This window comes from Hyperoodon ampullatus (assembly GCF_949752795.1).
Source record: "Hyperoodon ampullatus genome assembly, chromosome: 19".
NCBI lineage: Eukaryota > Metazoa > Chordata > Mammalia > Artiodactyla > Ziphiidae > Hyperoodon > Hyperoodon ampullatus.
In genome coordinates, this window is record NC_136932.1 from 51,214,386 (window position 1) to 51,226,776 (window position 12,391).

Sequence of the window (12,391 nt, forward strand, 5' to 3'; positions counted from 1 at the left end):
GTAAATGTGCCAAGTTATTGGTGAGTTAACAGAGGCAGTTTCTCTCTTTTTGCATGTTTATATTGCCCAAAAGTGAATTGACTTAAGAATATAACTAAGTAGTAATTTTATTAAAGATATCCTGTTTGAAAGTCTGTTCCTACTTGTCTGATCATACCTACAATCTCTGTATGTCCGCATAAATGTTTTACTAAAAATACTGCTTTATCTTTAGTATTAAGTTGGACCAATGAGAATACAAGTGCTATTCCCCCTGAAAAAAAAAAAAAAAAAAAGAAATGGACTGATTTTTAAATAAGTATAAAGACTTTTTAAATTAAAGGCTCTAAAATTTTGTCTCTATGCTGTGACTATATCGGGCCCACTGATGAGCTCTTCTTTGTGTTTTGCAGTGCCTTGCAAACTTAGTATCAAATTCACCTTATAACCGTCTGAAACTCAGCCTGCTGACCAAAGTCTGGAACCAGATAAAGCCTTATATCTGCCACAAAGGTTGGTGGTAGTTTGAAACTGATTGCTTCTTTATATCAATCAGATCTAGATCATTAGTTTAAAAAAATAGAGCATTTTTATAGCTCTAAGATATCTCTGCTTATTCTCCTCAAATTTTGGGAGGAATCAACTATTGCTAGAACCCCACTTTTGACCCCTAAAGCCCCAGTGGACACCACTGGAAAGAAGTGACCTGGAGAATTAACTGTAAAGTTTAATGCCTCTTCAATGCATCAGTGCAGTGACCAGAGTATCCCTTTAGAATTGAGACTGAGCAAAATCCCAGGGGGTCCCATCCTAGTATGTAATAGTTCATATCCTTTAGATATAAGTAGAGGACGGATGGACAGTCAGATAGACAATATCCTCATTTTGGAAGGAAGAAGTGGAATATAAAACCTAACTTCTTTAACATTATCTCCTCTGGAGTTCAGATAAAATTTCAGAACCTCAAATCTTCACTAACTACAGTCTTATTTCTTATTTCCTGACTTACTTCCACATATAATATATATGTGTTGCCTTTAGAAGATTTGTTTTTCTTTTGTTTGCAAGCTTCAGGATCAGACCACATTCTGTTGAGTTCTTAGTCAGAATTGTAGAACTTGAAGGAGGCACGGATGTTTTTGTGCCATCGTGGGAGAGGTTCTGGACCCAGTGTCAGCCTGCAGCTCGCACCCATTTTTGCCATCGCATAGCCATGACCTTCTCGGAACCCTAATTTCCTCCCAACAGGAAGATCTATGCCTACCTCATAAGATTTTTATGAGGCTTAAATGAGATAATGATATGTAAACAAAGTCCAATTCATCCCTTTCACCAGTGTGTAAAAGGGGACCCAGGAAGGTAAATCTTGCCTTAAGATTGCTTATCACTTTAGTTGCAGAAGTTAAGATTAAGACAGCCCAAGTCTTCCGGCTCAGTCCCCTGTGCATTCCACTGCACTAGCTTTTCTTCATCTGCAAACTGAGGGGAGTGGACCATGTCTCAAAGGCCCCTTTCGAGTATCTGACTTTGTCCTCCAGCAACCTTTTATTATTAAAATGTTCAAACCCACAGAAAATCTGTACTGTTGTACAGTGAGCACCTGTTACCTCTGCCTAGACTTAACAGTTGTTAACACTGTCATATTTGTTTTCTCTCTTTCTCTACATATATGTATCAGTGTGTATATGTGTACGTGTGTGTGTTTATATGCATATTTTGGTCTATGTGTACATATTTATATAGACTTTTTTCCCTCGAATCATTTGAAGGTAAATTATAGACATATTTCACCCTAAATACCACAGTATGTATGTCCCCAAAATAAAGACAATCTCCTAAAAAGCACAATACCATTCTCACACCTAAGAAAATTACATTGATTCCATAGTATTATCTAATGTCTAGTCCACATTCAGATTATGTGTCCCCAAAAGTCTTTTATAGCTTTTTTTTAAAAAACCTGGGTTCATTCAAGGTTCATGCATGATATTTAGTTTTTATGTCACTTTAGCCTTTTTAACTTTTTTGTTTTGTTTTGTTTTGTTTGTTTTTTTTGTGGTACACGGGCCTCTCACTGTTGTGACCTCTCCTGTTGCGGAGCACAGGCTCCGGACGCGCAGGCTCAGCGGCCATGGCTCACGGGCCCAGCCGCTCCGTGGCATGTGGGATCTTCCCGGACCAGGGCACGAAGCCATGTCCCCTGCATCGGCAGGTGGACTCTCAACCACTGCGCCACCAGGGAAGCCCTTAACTTTTTTTTTTAGTTGAAGTATAGTTGGCATTATGTTCAGGTGAACATAATGATTCAACATTTAAATACATCACAAGTGATCACCACGATAAGTCTAGTAGCTAGCCATCTCTCACAATACAAAATTATTACAGTATTATTGACTATATTCCTTATGTTGTATATTATATCCCTGTGACTTAATTATTTTATAACTGGAAGTTTGTAACCTCTTAATCCCTTTCACCTATTTCATACATCCCCTAACCTCCTCTGGCAACCATCAATTTGCTCTCTGTATCTGTAAGTCTGTTTCTGTTTTGTTTGTTCATTTGTTTTGTTTTTTTAGATTCCGCATATAAGTGAGATTATGCAGTATTTGTCTCTGTCTGACTTATTTAACTTAGCATAATACCCTCGAGTTCCATCCATGTTGTTGCAAATGGCAAGATTTCGGTTTTTTTTTGTTTTTTTTTTTAAATAAATTTATTTATTTATTTATTTTTGGCTGCATTGGGTCTTCATTGCTGCATGCGGGCTTTCTCTAGTTGCGGTGCCCTGGCTTCTCATTGCAGTGGCTTCTCTTGTTGTGGAGCACAGGCTCTAGGCCCATGGCTTCAGGAATGGTGGCACACAGGCTCAGTAGTTGTGGCTCATGGGCCCTAGAGCACAGGTTCAGTAGTTGTGGTGCACAGGCTTAGTTGCTCTGAAACATGTGGGATCTTCCCGGATCAGGGCTTGAACCCGTGACCCGTGCATTGACAGGCAGATTCTTAACCACTGCGCCACCAGGGAAGTCCTTTTTTTTTATGGCTGGGTAGTATTCCATTATATACATATGCCACATCTTTTTTATCCACTTAGGTTGGGCATTTAGGTTGTTTCCATATCTTGGCTATTGTAAATAATGCTGCAGTGAACATTGGGGTGCATATATCAAATCAGTGTTTTTGTTTCCTTAGAGTGAATACCCAGAAGTGGAATTGCTAGATCGTATGGTAGTTCTGTTTTTAATTTTTGAGGCACCTCCTTACTGTTTTCCATGGTGGCTGCACCAAATTACATTCCTGCCAACAGTACACGAGGGTTCCCTTTTCTTCACATCCTTGCCAACACTTGTTTCTTGTCTTTTTGATGACAGCCATTATGACAGATGTGAGGTGATATCTCATTGTGCTTTTGATTTCCCTGATGATTATTGGTGATTAGTAATGTTGAGTATCTTCTCGTGTTTTTCTTGGCCATTTGTATGTCTTCTTTGGAGAAAGGGCTGTTCAGGCTCTCTGACCATTTTTTAATGGGATTGGTTTTTTTTTGTTACAGAGTTGTATGGTTTCCTTTTTAAGAAATATATATATATATATACACGTGGATATATCATTGGCAAATATCTTCTCCCATTAAGTAGGTTGCCTTTTCATTTTATTAAAGATTTCTTCCACTGCATAAAAGCTTATTAGTTTGATGTAATCCCACTTACTTATTTTTGCTTTTGTTTCCCTTGCCTGAGGAGACAAATCCAAAAAAATACTTCTAAGACTGTCATCAAAGAGTGTACTACCTATGTTTTCTTCTAGGTGTTTTATGGTTTCAGGTCTTACGTTTAAGTCTTAAACCCATTTTTAATTTGTTTTTGTATATGATACAAGAAAATGGTCCAGTTTCACTCCTTTGCATGTAGCTCTCCAGGTTTCCCAACACCATTTATTGAAGATGCTGTCTTTTCTCCATTGCATATTTTTGCTGCCATTGTCATAGATAAATTGACCATATAAGTGTGGGTTTACTTCTGAGCTCTCTATTCTGTTTTGATTACTGCAGTGTTGTAGTATAGTTTGAAATCAGGGCATGTGATATCTCCAGCTTTATTCTTTTTTTCTCAAGATTGCTTTGGCTATTTAGGGTCTTTGGTGGTTCCCTACAAGTTTTAGGATTATTGGTTCTAGTTCTGTGAAAAATGCCATGGGTATTTTGATGGTGAGTGCATTGAACCTGTAGATTGCTTTGGGTAGTAAGGGCATTTTAACAATATTGATTCTTCCAGTCCGTAAGCATGGTATATGTATCTTTCCATTTATTTGTGTTGTCTTCAATTTCTTTCATCAATGTCTTATAGTTTTCAGAATACAGGTCTTTCACCTTCTTGGCTAAATTTATTAGGTATTTTTTTTATGCAATTGTAAATGGCATTGTTTTCTTAATTTCTTTCTCTGATGGATTGTTATTAGTGAATAGAAATGCAACAGATTTCTGTATATTAATTTTATGCAACTTTACTGAATTCATTTTATTAGTTCTAATAGTTTTTTGGTGGAGTCTTTAGGGTTTTCTATATATAGTATCATGTCATCAGTGACAGTTTTGCTTCTTCCTTTCCAATTTGGATGCCTTTTATTTCTTTTTCTAGTCTGATTGCTGTGTCTAGGACTTCCAATACTACATTGAATAGAAGTGGCAAGAGTGGGCATCCTTGTCTTGTTCCTGACCTTAGAGGAAATGCTTTCAGCTTTTCACTGTTGAGTATGTTAGCTGTGGGTTTGTCATATATGGCCTTTATTATGTTGAGGTATGTTCCCTCTATATCCACTTTGTTGAGAGGTTTTAGCATAAAGGGATGTTGAATTTTGTCAGAAGCTTTTTCTGCATCTATTGAGATGATATATAATTTTCACTGTTCATATTGTTAATGTAGTGTATCAGGTTGATTGATCTGCAGATATTGAATCATCCCTGAGGTAAATCCCATTTGATCATGATGTATGATCCTTTTAATGTATTGCTGACTTTGGTTTGCTAATATTTTGTTGAGGATTTTTGCATCTGTGTTCATCAGGGATATTGGCCTGTAATTTTCTTTCTTTGTAGTATCTTTGTCTGGTTTTGCTGTCAGGGTAATGCTGGCCTGGTAGAATGAATTTGGAAATTGAATTCTCTTCAGTTTTTTTGAATAGTGTGAGAACAGTTGATATTAAGTCTTCTCTAAATGTTTGGTAGAATTCATCTGTGAAGCCATCTGGTCCTGGACTTTTGTTTTGGGGGAGTTTTTTTGATAACTGATTTAATTTCATTAACTGGTCTGTTTCAGTAATTGGTCTGTTCAGATTTTCTATTTCTTTCTGATTCAGTCTTGGAAAGATGGTATGTTTTTAGAAATTTATCCATTTCTTCTAGGTTGTCCAATTTGTTCTTATATAACTGTTTATAGTAATCTCTTATGATCTTTTTATACTTCTGTGGTGTTGGTTGTATCTCCTCTTTCATTTCTGATTTTATTGATATGGGCCCTCTATTTTTCTTGATGAGTCTGGCTGAAGATTTATCAATTCTGTTTATCTTTTCAGAGAACCAACTTTAGTTTCATTGATTTTTTTTTTTTTTTTTTTTTTTTTTTTAGTATCTATTTCATCTATTTCCACTCTGATCCTTATTTTCCCCTTTGAGTTTTGTTTTTCTTTTCTTAGGTTCCTTTAGGTATGAGGTTAGATTGTTTATTTGAGGTTTTTCTTGTTTCCTGCAGTAGGCCCTGTTGCTACAAACTTCCCTCTAAGAACTGCCTTTGTTGTGCCCTACAGATTCTGAAACACTGTGTTTCCATTTTCATTTGTCTCGATGTATTTTTTTATTTCCTCTTTGATTTTTTTTCAGTGACCTATTGGTTGTTTAGTAGCATGTTGTTTAGACTCACTTGTTTGTGTTTTTTCCAGTTTTTTATCTTATAGTTGATTTCTAGTCTCATAGGATTTTGGTCCGAAAAGATGCTTGATATGATTTTAGTCTTCTTAAATTTATCGAGACTTGTTTTGTTGCCTAACGTGATCTATCCTGGAGAATGTTCCACATGCACTTGAAAAGAATGTGTATCCTGCTGGTTTTGGGTGGAATGTTCTCTCTATATATATCTATTAAGTCAGGGTAGTATAATGTGTCCTTTAAGGCCAATGTTTCCTTAAACACATTGTTTCCTTCTGTATGGCTGATCTATCCATTGATATAAGTGGGGTGTTAAAGTCCTTACTATTATTATATTACTGTCAGTATCTCCTCATGTCTGTTAATATTTACTTTATGTATTTACCTGTTCCTATGTGGGGTGCACATACATTTACAAGTGTTTAATCTTCTTGTTGGATTGATCTCTTTATCATTATGTGATGTACTTTTTTGTCTTTTGTTACAGTCTTCGATTTAAAGTCTATTTTTTTTAACATCTTTATTGGAGTATAATTGCTTTACAGTGGTGTGTTAGTTTCTGCTGTATAACAAAGTGAATCAGCTATATGTATACATATATCCCCATATCCCCTCCCTCTTGTGTCTCTCTCCTACACTCCCTATCCCACTCCTCTAGGTGGTCACAAAGCACCGAGCTGATCTCCCTGTGCTATGCAGCTGCTTCCCCCTAGCTATCTACTTTACATTTGGTAGTGTTTATATGTCAGTGCTCCTCTCTCACTTCGTCCCAGCTTACCCTTCCCCCTCCCCGTGTCCTCTCTACGTCTGCGTCTTTATTTCTGTCCTGCCCCTAGGTTCATTAGAACCTTTTTTTTTTTTTAGATTCCATATATATGCGTTAGCATACGGTATTTGTTCTTATCTTTCTGACTTAACTTCACTCTGTATGACAGACTCTAGGTCCATCCACCTCACTACAGATAACTCAATTTCATTTCTTTTTATGGCTGAGTAATATTCCATTGTATATATGTGCCACATCTTCTTTATCCATTCATCTGTCGACGGACACTTAGGTTGCTTCCATGTCCTGGCTATTGTAAATAGTGCCGCAGTGAACATTGTGGTCCATGTAAAGTCTATTTTGTCTCATATAAATATTACTACCTCAGCTTTCTTTTCATTTTCATTTGCATGGAATATCTTTTTCCATCCTCTCACTTTCAATTTCTGTGTGTCTTTAAATCTGAAGTGAGTCACTTGTAGGTAGCATATATATGGGTCTTGCTTTTTTATCCATTCAGCCACCTTATGTCTTTTGATTGGAGCATTTAGTCCATTTTCATTTAAAGTAACTTTTGATGGTTATGTACTTACTGCCTTTTTGTTAATTGTTTTCTGGTTATTTTTGTTGTTTTTCTCTGTTCCTTTCCTCTTCTCTTGCTCTCTTGTGATTTAACGACTTTCTTGAGTGTTATGTTTGTACAGTAAGTCCCCTACATATGAACGAGTTCCGTTCTGAGAACACGTTCGTAAGTCCAATTTGATAAGTCAAACAGTTAGCCTAGGTACACAACTAACACAATTGGCTATATTAGTACTGTACTGTAATAGGTTTATAATATTAATACATAAAAAACAAACACAAAATGAAACATTTTTAATCTTACAGTACTTTGAAAAGTACAGTAGTACAGTATAATGGCTGGCCTGCAGGGGCTGGCATCGAGTGAACAGGCAAGAAGAGTTACGGACTGGAGGAGGGAGTGGAGGTGGGAGATGGTAGAGCTGAAGGATTGTCAGCTAGGAGATGGAGGGCAAGCTGCTATTTTACTCACACCTGACATTGATGGAACGCATGTTTGCATCTTTGAAAGTTCACAGTTTGAAGGTTCATATGTAGGGGACTTAGTGTATTCCTTTCTCTTTGTTTTTTGAGTTTATCTAGTATTGTTTTATGATTTGTGGTTACCATGAGGTTATTATATAACAACCTGGTATACAGCAGTCTATTTTAAGTTAATGGTCGCTTATGTTTGAGCACATTCTAAAAGCACTACATATTTACTCCCTACCCCCATGTTTTATGTTTTTGATGTCATCTTTAACATCTTTCTGTTTTGTGTATCTCTTAACTAATTGTAGATATATAGGATTTTACTACTTTTGTGTTTTAACCTTCATAGTACCCATATAGGTGGTTGATCCACTAGTTTTACTATATGTTTGCCTTTATAGTGAGATTTTTTTTCTTTCATAATTTTTTTAAAATAAATTTATTTATTTATTTTTGGCTGTGTTGGGTCTTCGTTTCTGTGCGAGGGCTTTCTCCAGTTGCAGAGAGCGGGGGCCACTCTTCATCGCGGTGCGCAGGCCTCTCACTGTCACGGCCTCTCCCGTTGCGAAGCACAGGCTCCAGACGCGCAGGCTCAGCAGTTGTGGCTCACAGGCTTAGTTGCTCCGCGGCATGTGGGATCTTCCCGGAGCAGGGCTCGAACCCGTGTCCCCTGCATTGGCAGGCGGACTCTCAACCACTGCGCCACCAGGGAAGCCCTCTTTCATAATTTTTATACTTCTACTTACAGTTTTGTGTTTTCTGTTTAAAGAGGTCCCTTTAACATTTCTTGTTAGATCAGTTTAGTTGTGATGAACTGCTTTAGTTTTTGCTTGTCTGGGAAACTCTTTATCTCTCCTTCAGTTCTGAATGAGAGCCTTGCCAGAGGGAATATTCTTGGTTGTAAGGGTTTTTCTTCCTTTCAGTACTTTGAATATCTGGTGCCACTCCCTTCTGGTATGTAAAGTTTCTGCTGAAAAGTCAGCTGATCATCTTCTGGGGCTCCTCCATATGTAACTAGTTGTTTTTCTCCTGCTGCTTTTAAGATTCTCTATTTAACTTTTTTTTTTTAATAAATTTATTTAGTTAGTTAGTTAGTTTTGGCTATGTTGGGTCTTTGTTGCTGTGCATGGGCTTTCTCTAGTTGCAGTGAGTGGGGGCTACTCTTCGTTGCGGTGCGCAGGCTTCTCATTACTGTGGCTTCTCGTTGCAGAGCACAGGCTCTAGGCATGCAAGCTTCAGTGGTTGTGGCACATGGGCTCAGTAGTTGTGGCTTGTGGGCTCTAGAGCACAGTCTCAGTAGTTGTGGCACATGAGCTTAGTTGCTCTGCGGCATGTGGGATCTACTTGGGCCAGGGCTCGAACTCGTGTCCCTTGCATTGGCAGGCAGATTCTTAACCACTGTGCCACCAGGGAAGCCCTCTATTTAGCTTTTGACTTTAATTATAATATGTCTTGGTGTGGGTCTTTTGGGGTTCATCTTGTTTGGGACTTTTTGTGATTTCTGGACTTGGATGTATGTTTCCTTTGCCAGGTTCGGAAAGTTTTCAGCCATTATTTCTTCAAAGAGATTTTCTGTCCCTGTCCCTCTCTCTTCTCCTTCTGGGACCCCTATAATGTGAATGTTAGTACACTTGATGTTGTCATAGAGGTCGCTTAAACTATCCTCATTTTTCTTGTTTCTTTTTTCTTTTTGCTTTTCCATTTGGATGATTTTCATTAGCCTGTCTTCCAGATTGCTGATCTGTTCTGTATCATCTAATCTGCATTTGGTTTCCTCTAGTGTATTTCTCATTTTTGTTATTTTATTCAGCTCTGATTGGTTCTTTTTTACATTTTCTGTCTCTTTGTAGAAGTTCTCACTGTGTCCTTCCATTCTTCTCCTGAGTTCAGAGAGCATTTTTATGACCATTAGTTTGAACACTTTATCTGGAAGATTGCTTATCTCCATTGCATTTAGTTCTTTTTCTGAGGTTTAGTCCTGTTCTTTCATTTGGGACATATTTCTTTGTCTCCTTATTTTGCCTAACCCCTCTGTTTGTTTCTATGTATTAGGTAGATCAGCTACATTTCCTGTTCTTGATAGAGTGGCTAAGTATAGAAGGTGTCCTGTGAGGCCCAGTAGTATGGTCCCCCCTGGTCACCAGAGCTAGGTGCTCCAGGAGTGCCTCCTGTGTGGGTTTCATGTGTCCTTTTGTTGTGGCTGGACCATGCTCTCTGCAGGTGTGCTAGGGGGTGGGGTTGGTTCCCAGTGCAGCTGGCTGTAATTGGGGACTGCATTAGATTAGCACTAGCTGGGTGGAATCCACAGGTGAACCCAGGGTGGGTTGAGTGATGCTAGTAAATAAGATGGGGAGAGTTAGAACTGGTGACCGCCTGGGAATTCCTTGGCAGTCCAGTGGTTAGGACTCAGTGCTTTCACTGCTGTGGCCTGGGTTGGATCCCTGGTCAGAGAACTGAGATCCTGCAAGCTGTGTGGTGCAGCCAAAAAAAAAAAAACTGGTGACTGCCAGTGCCTGGACACCTAGGTAGAAAGGGAGACAAAGAAAAAAAATTTTTAAGTGGCACTCGCCAGCTCTTCAGTACCTCTTGGTGACACGCCTTAATATTAGTCAATGAGTCTATTAGTCAATGAATCTCCTTCCCATATGATCAGGCACTTTTCAAACTGCTGTCTGTGTGCCAGGACCTGGAGTGAGTGAGTTTTTGTGCACAGCCTTTTCGAGTGGATTCTCTGCAGCCCTCTGGCTCTCTCTTGGATGTAAGCCCTGCTGGTTTCCAAAGCCAGACATTATGGGGGTTCATCTTCCTGATGCATGTCCCCTGGGCTGGGGAGCCCAATGTGGGGTTCAGAGCCGACCTCTGAGGCTGTGAAATCCCTCCTGTCTGTGGTCCACAGCACTGGGGGTGTAGGTCCCTGCCAGACCGTGTCTCTGCCCCTCCTACTTGTCTCAATGTGGCTTTTTTTTCCCTTTTATCTCTAGTTATGGAAAATCTTCTCTGCTAGTCTTTCAAGTCATTCTCAGAGATAGTTGCTGTCTATGCAGTTGTAATTTTCCTGTCCATGGGAGGAGAGAGCCCAACATCTTCCTACTGTGCCATCTTGTCCTGCCTCCTCACTTTAGTCTTTTTGACTCTAGTAGTCTGTGGCCCTTTTTCTTTCTTTTATGATACTGATTTTGGAAGGGTCCAAGCCAGTTGTCTTATAGTATGTCGTATATTCTCAGTTTTTGGTTTTTTTTTTTTTTTGCGGTACATGGGCCTCTCACTGTTGTGGCCTCTCCCGTTGCGGAGCACAGACTCTGGACGCGCAGGCTCAGCAGCCATGGCTCACGGGCCAAGCCGCTCCGCGGCATGTGGGATCTTCCTGGACTGGGGCACGAACCCATGTCCCCTGCATCGGCAGGCGGACTCTCAACCACTGCGCCACCAGGGAAGCCCTACTCTCAGTTTGTTGGGTATTTTCTTTACAGTGTTAATTTACACTTCTGTCCCATAAACTGGAAGTTAGGTCTAGAGGTTTAATTAGATTCAGGTTAAACAAAGAAGCCATAATTCTTAATTGCCTGCAGGGATAGTTATGATCCTTATGGTAACTGTTCCTGTGGTGATAGTTTCTTTTTGATTCCTTTGACAGATGTTAATGTTCGTGTGTCCAGTCTCACACTATTGGGGGCCATAGTGTCCACTCACGCACCTCTACCTGAAGTCCAGCTACTTTTACAACAGCCCTGTTCTTCTGGACTCAGCAATAGCAATTCAGCCACTCCTCACGTCAGTCCTCCTGATTGGTGGAAGAAAGCCCCTTCAGGACCCTTTCTGGAAGAAGCCGCAGTTAGCTCACCAAAGGTGTCTTCAGAGCCCTGCTGGCTCATTCGACTTTGCATTTCCATTGTTGTTCTGCCCAAGGAAGATGCCTGTTCAGGTAGCGATGCTGGCTCCACAGGAGGAAGCACCTATGAGCCATTCCCCTTGCGACTGGAGGCCTTACAGGTAGGAGGTTTCATTTCCTCATCTCTGAAATGGAAGTAATCATTCTTTCTTCATGGGGTGATTACTTCCTGAGGAGTAAGCCTGTGAAAATAAGGTCAAACCAAGCCGTGTGTCATTGGTGTTAGCGGGAGTTGTGTGTGAATTCACACTTCAGGTGTGAATGCTTTGTTTGTTGTTTTGTTTGGGGGGAGTAGGTGGGGGGGATTGGTTGTAAAGCATCACATTCGCCCCCTTTTGTTGCAAAGCCATTTTAGTCACCTCAGGTATTACATGGCAGGTCAGTATAAGATTATATAATAATTCTGAAAGAAGTTGTAGAGTTAATCTTTGATTTCTGCATCTGAAAGTTAAATAAATGTTTAATTTTCTATAAACTTCTCTTTGGTATTATATCTGCTTAGAGACAACAAAGTATTTGCTCCTTCAGAGGAAGAAAACCACCCTAGATTAAAGTATTTGTTTTTCTGTAATATTTTAAAAATATTAAAGTATTTGTTTTTTCTGTACACCCTAGATTAAAGTATTTGTTTTTTGGTCCTAGGGTCTGCTAATTATCTGGTTAATATTGAACATGTCCTTTAACCTCTTTAACCTTTAACTTTTTCAGTCTCAGTTTCTTCAGCTGAAATACTCAAATACCTACCAGTAGATAAATTGTTCCCAGGCTTAAGTGTGATAATATT

The 12,391-nt window shown here is 39.3% G+C and overlaps 1 protein-coding gene across 2 annotated transcripts in view; it reads left to right on the forward strand.

Moving 5' to 3' along the window:
• The window catches only part of HEATR6 (HEAT repeat containing 6), a gene marked incomplete at both ends in the record, with an annotated part of 46,952 nt that overhangs the window by 18,503 nt on the left and 16,058 nt on the right, over positions 1–12,391 (forward strand). For both annotated transcript variants that reach the window (XM_079725871.1, XM_079725872.1), the window contains 2 exons: positions 393–492; positions 11,353–11,708. In XM_079725871.1, the coding sequence (XP_079581997.1) occupies positions 393–492; positions 11,353–11,708 (456 nt within the window). The remainder of the gene's footprint in view (positions 1–392; positions 493–11,352; positions 11,709–12,391) is intronic.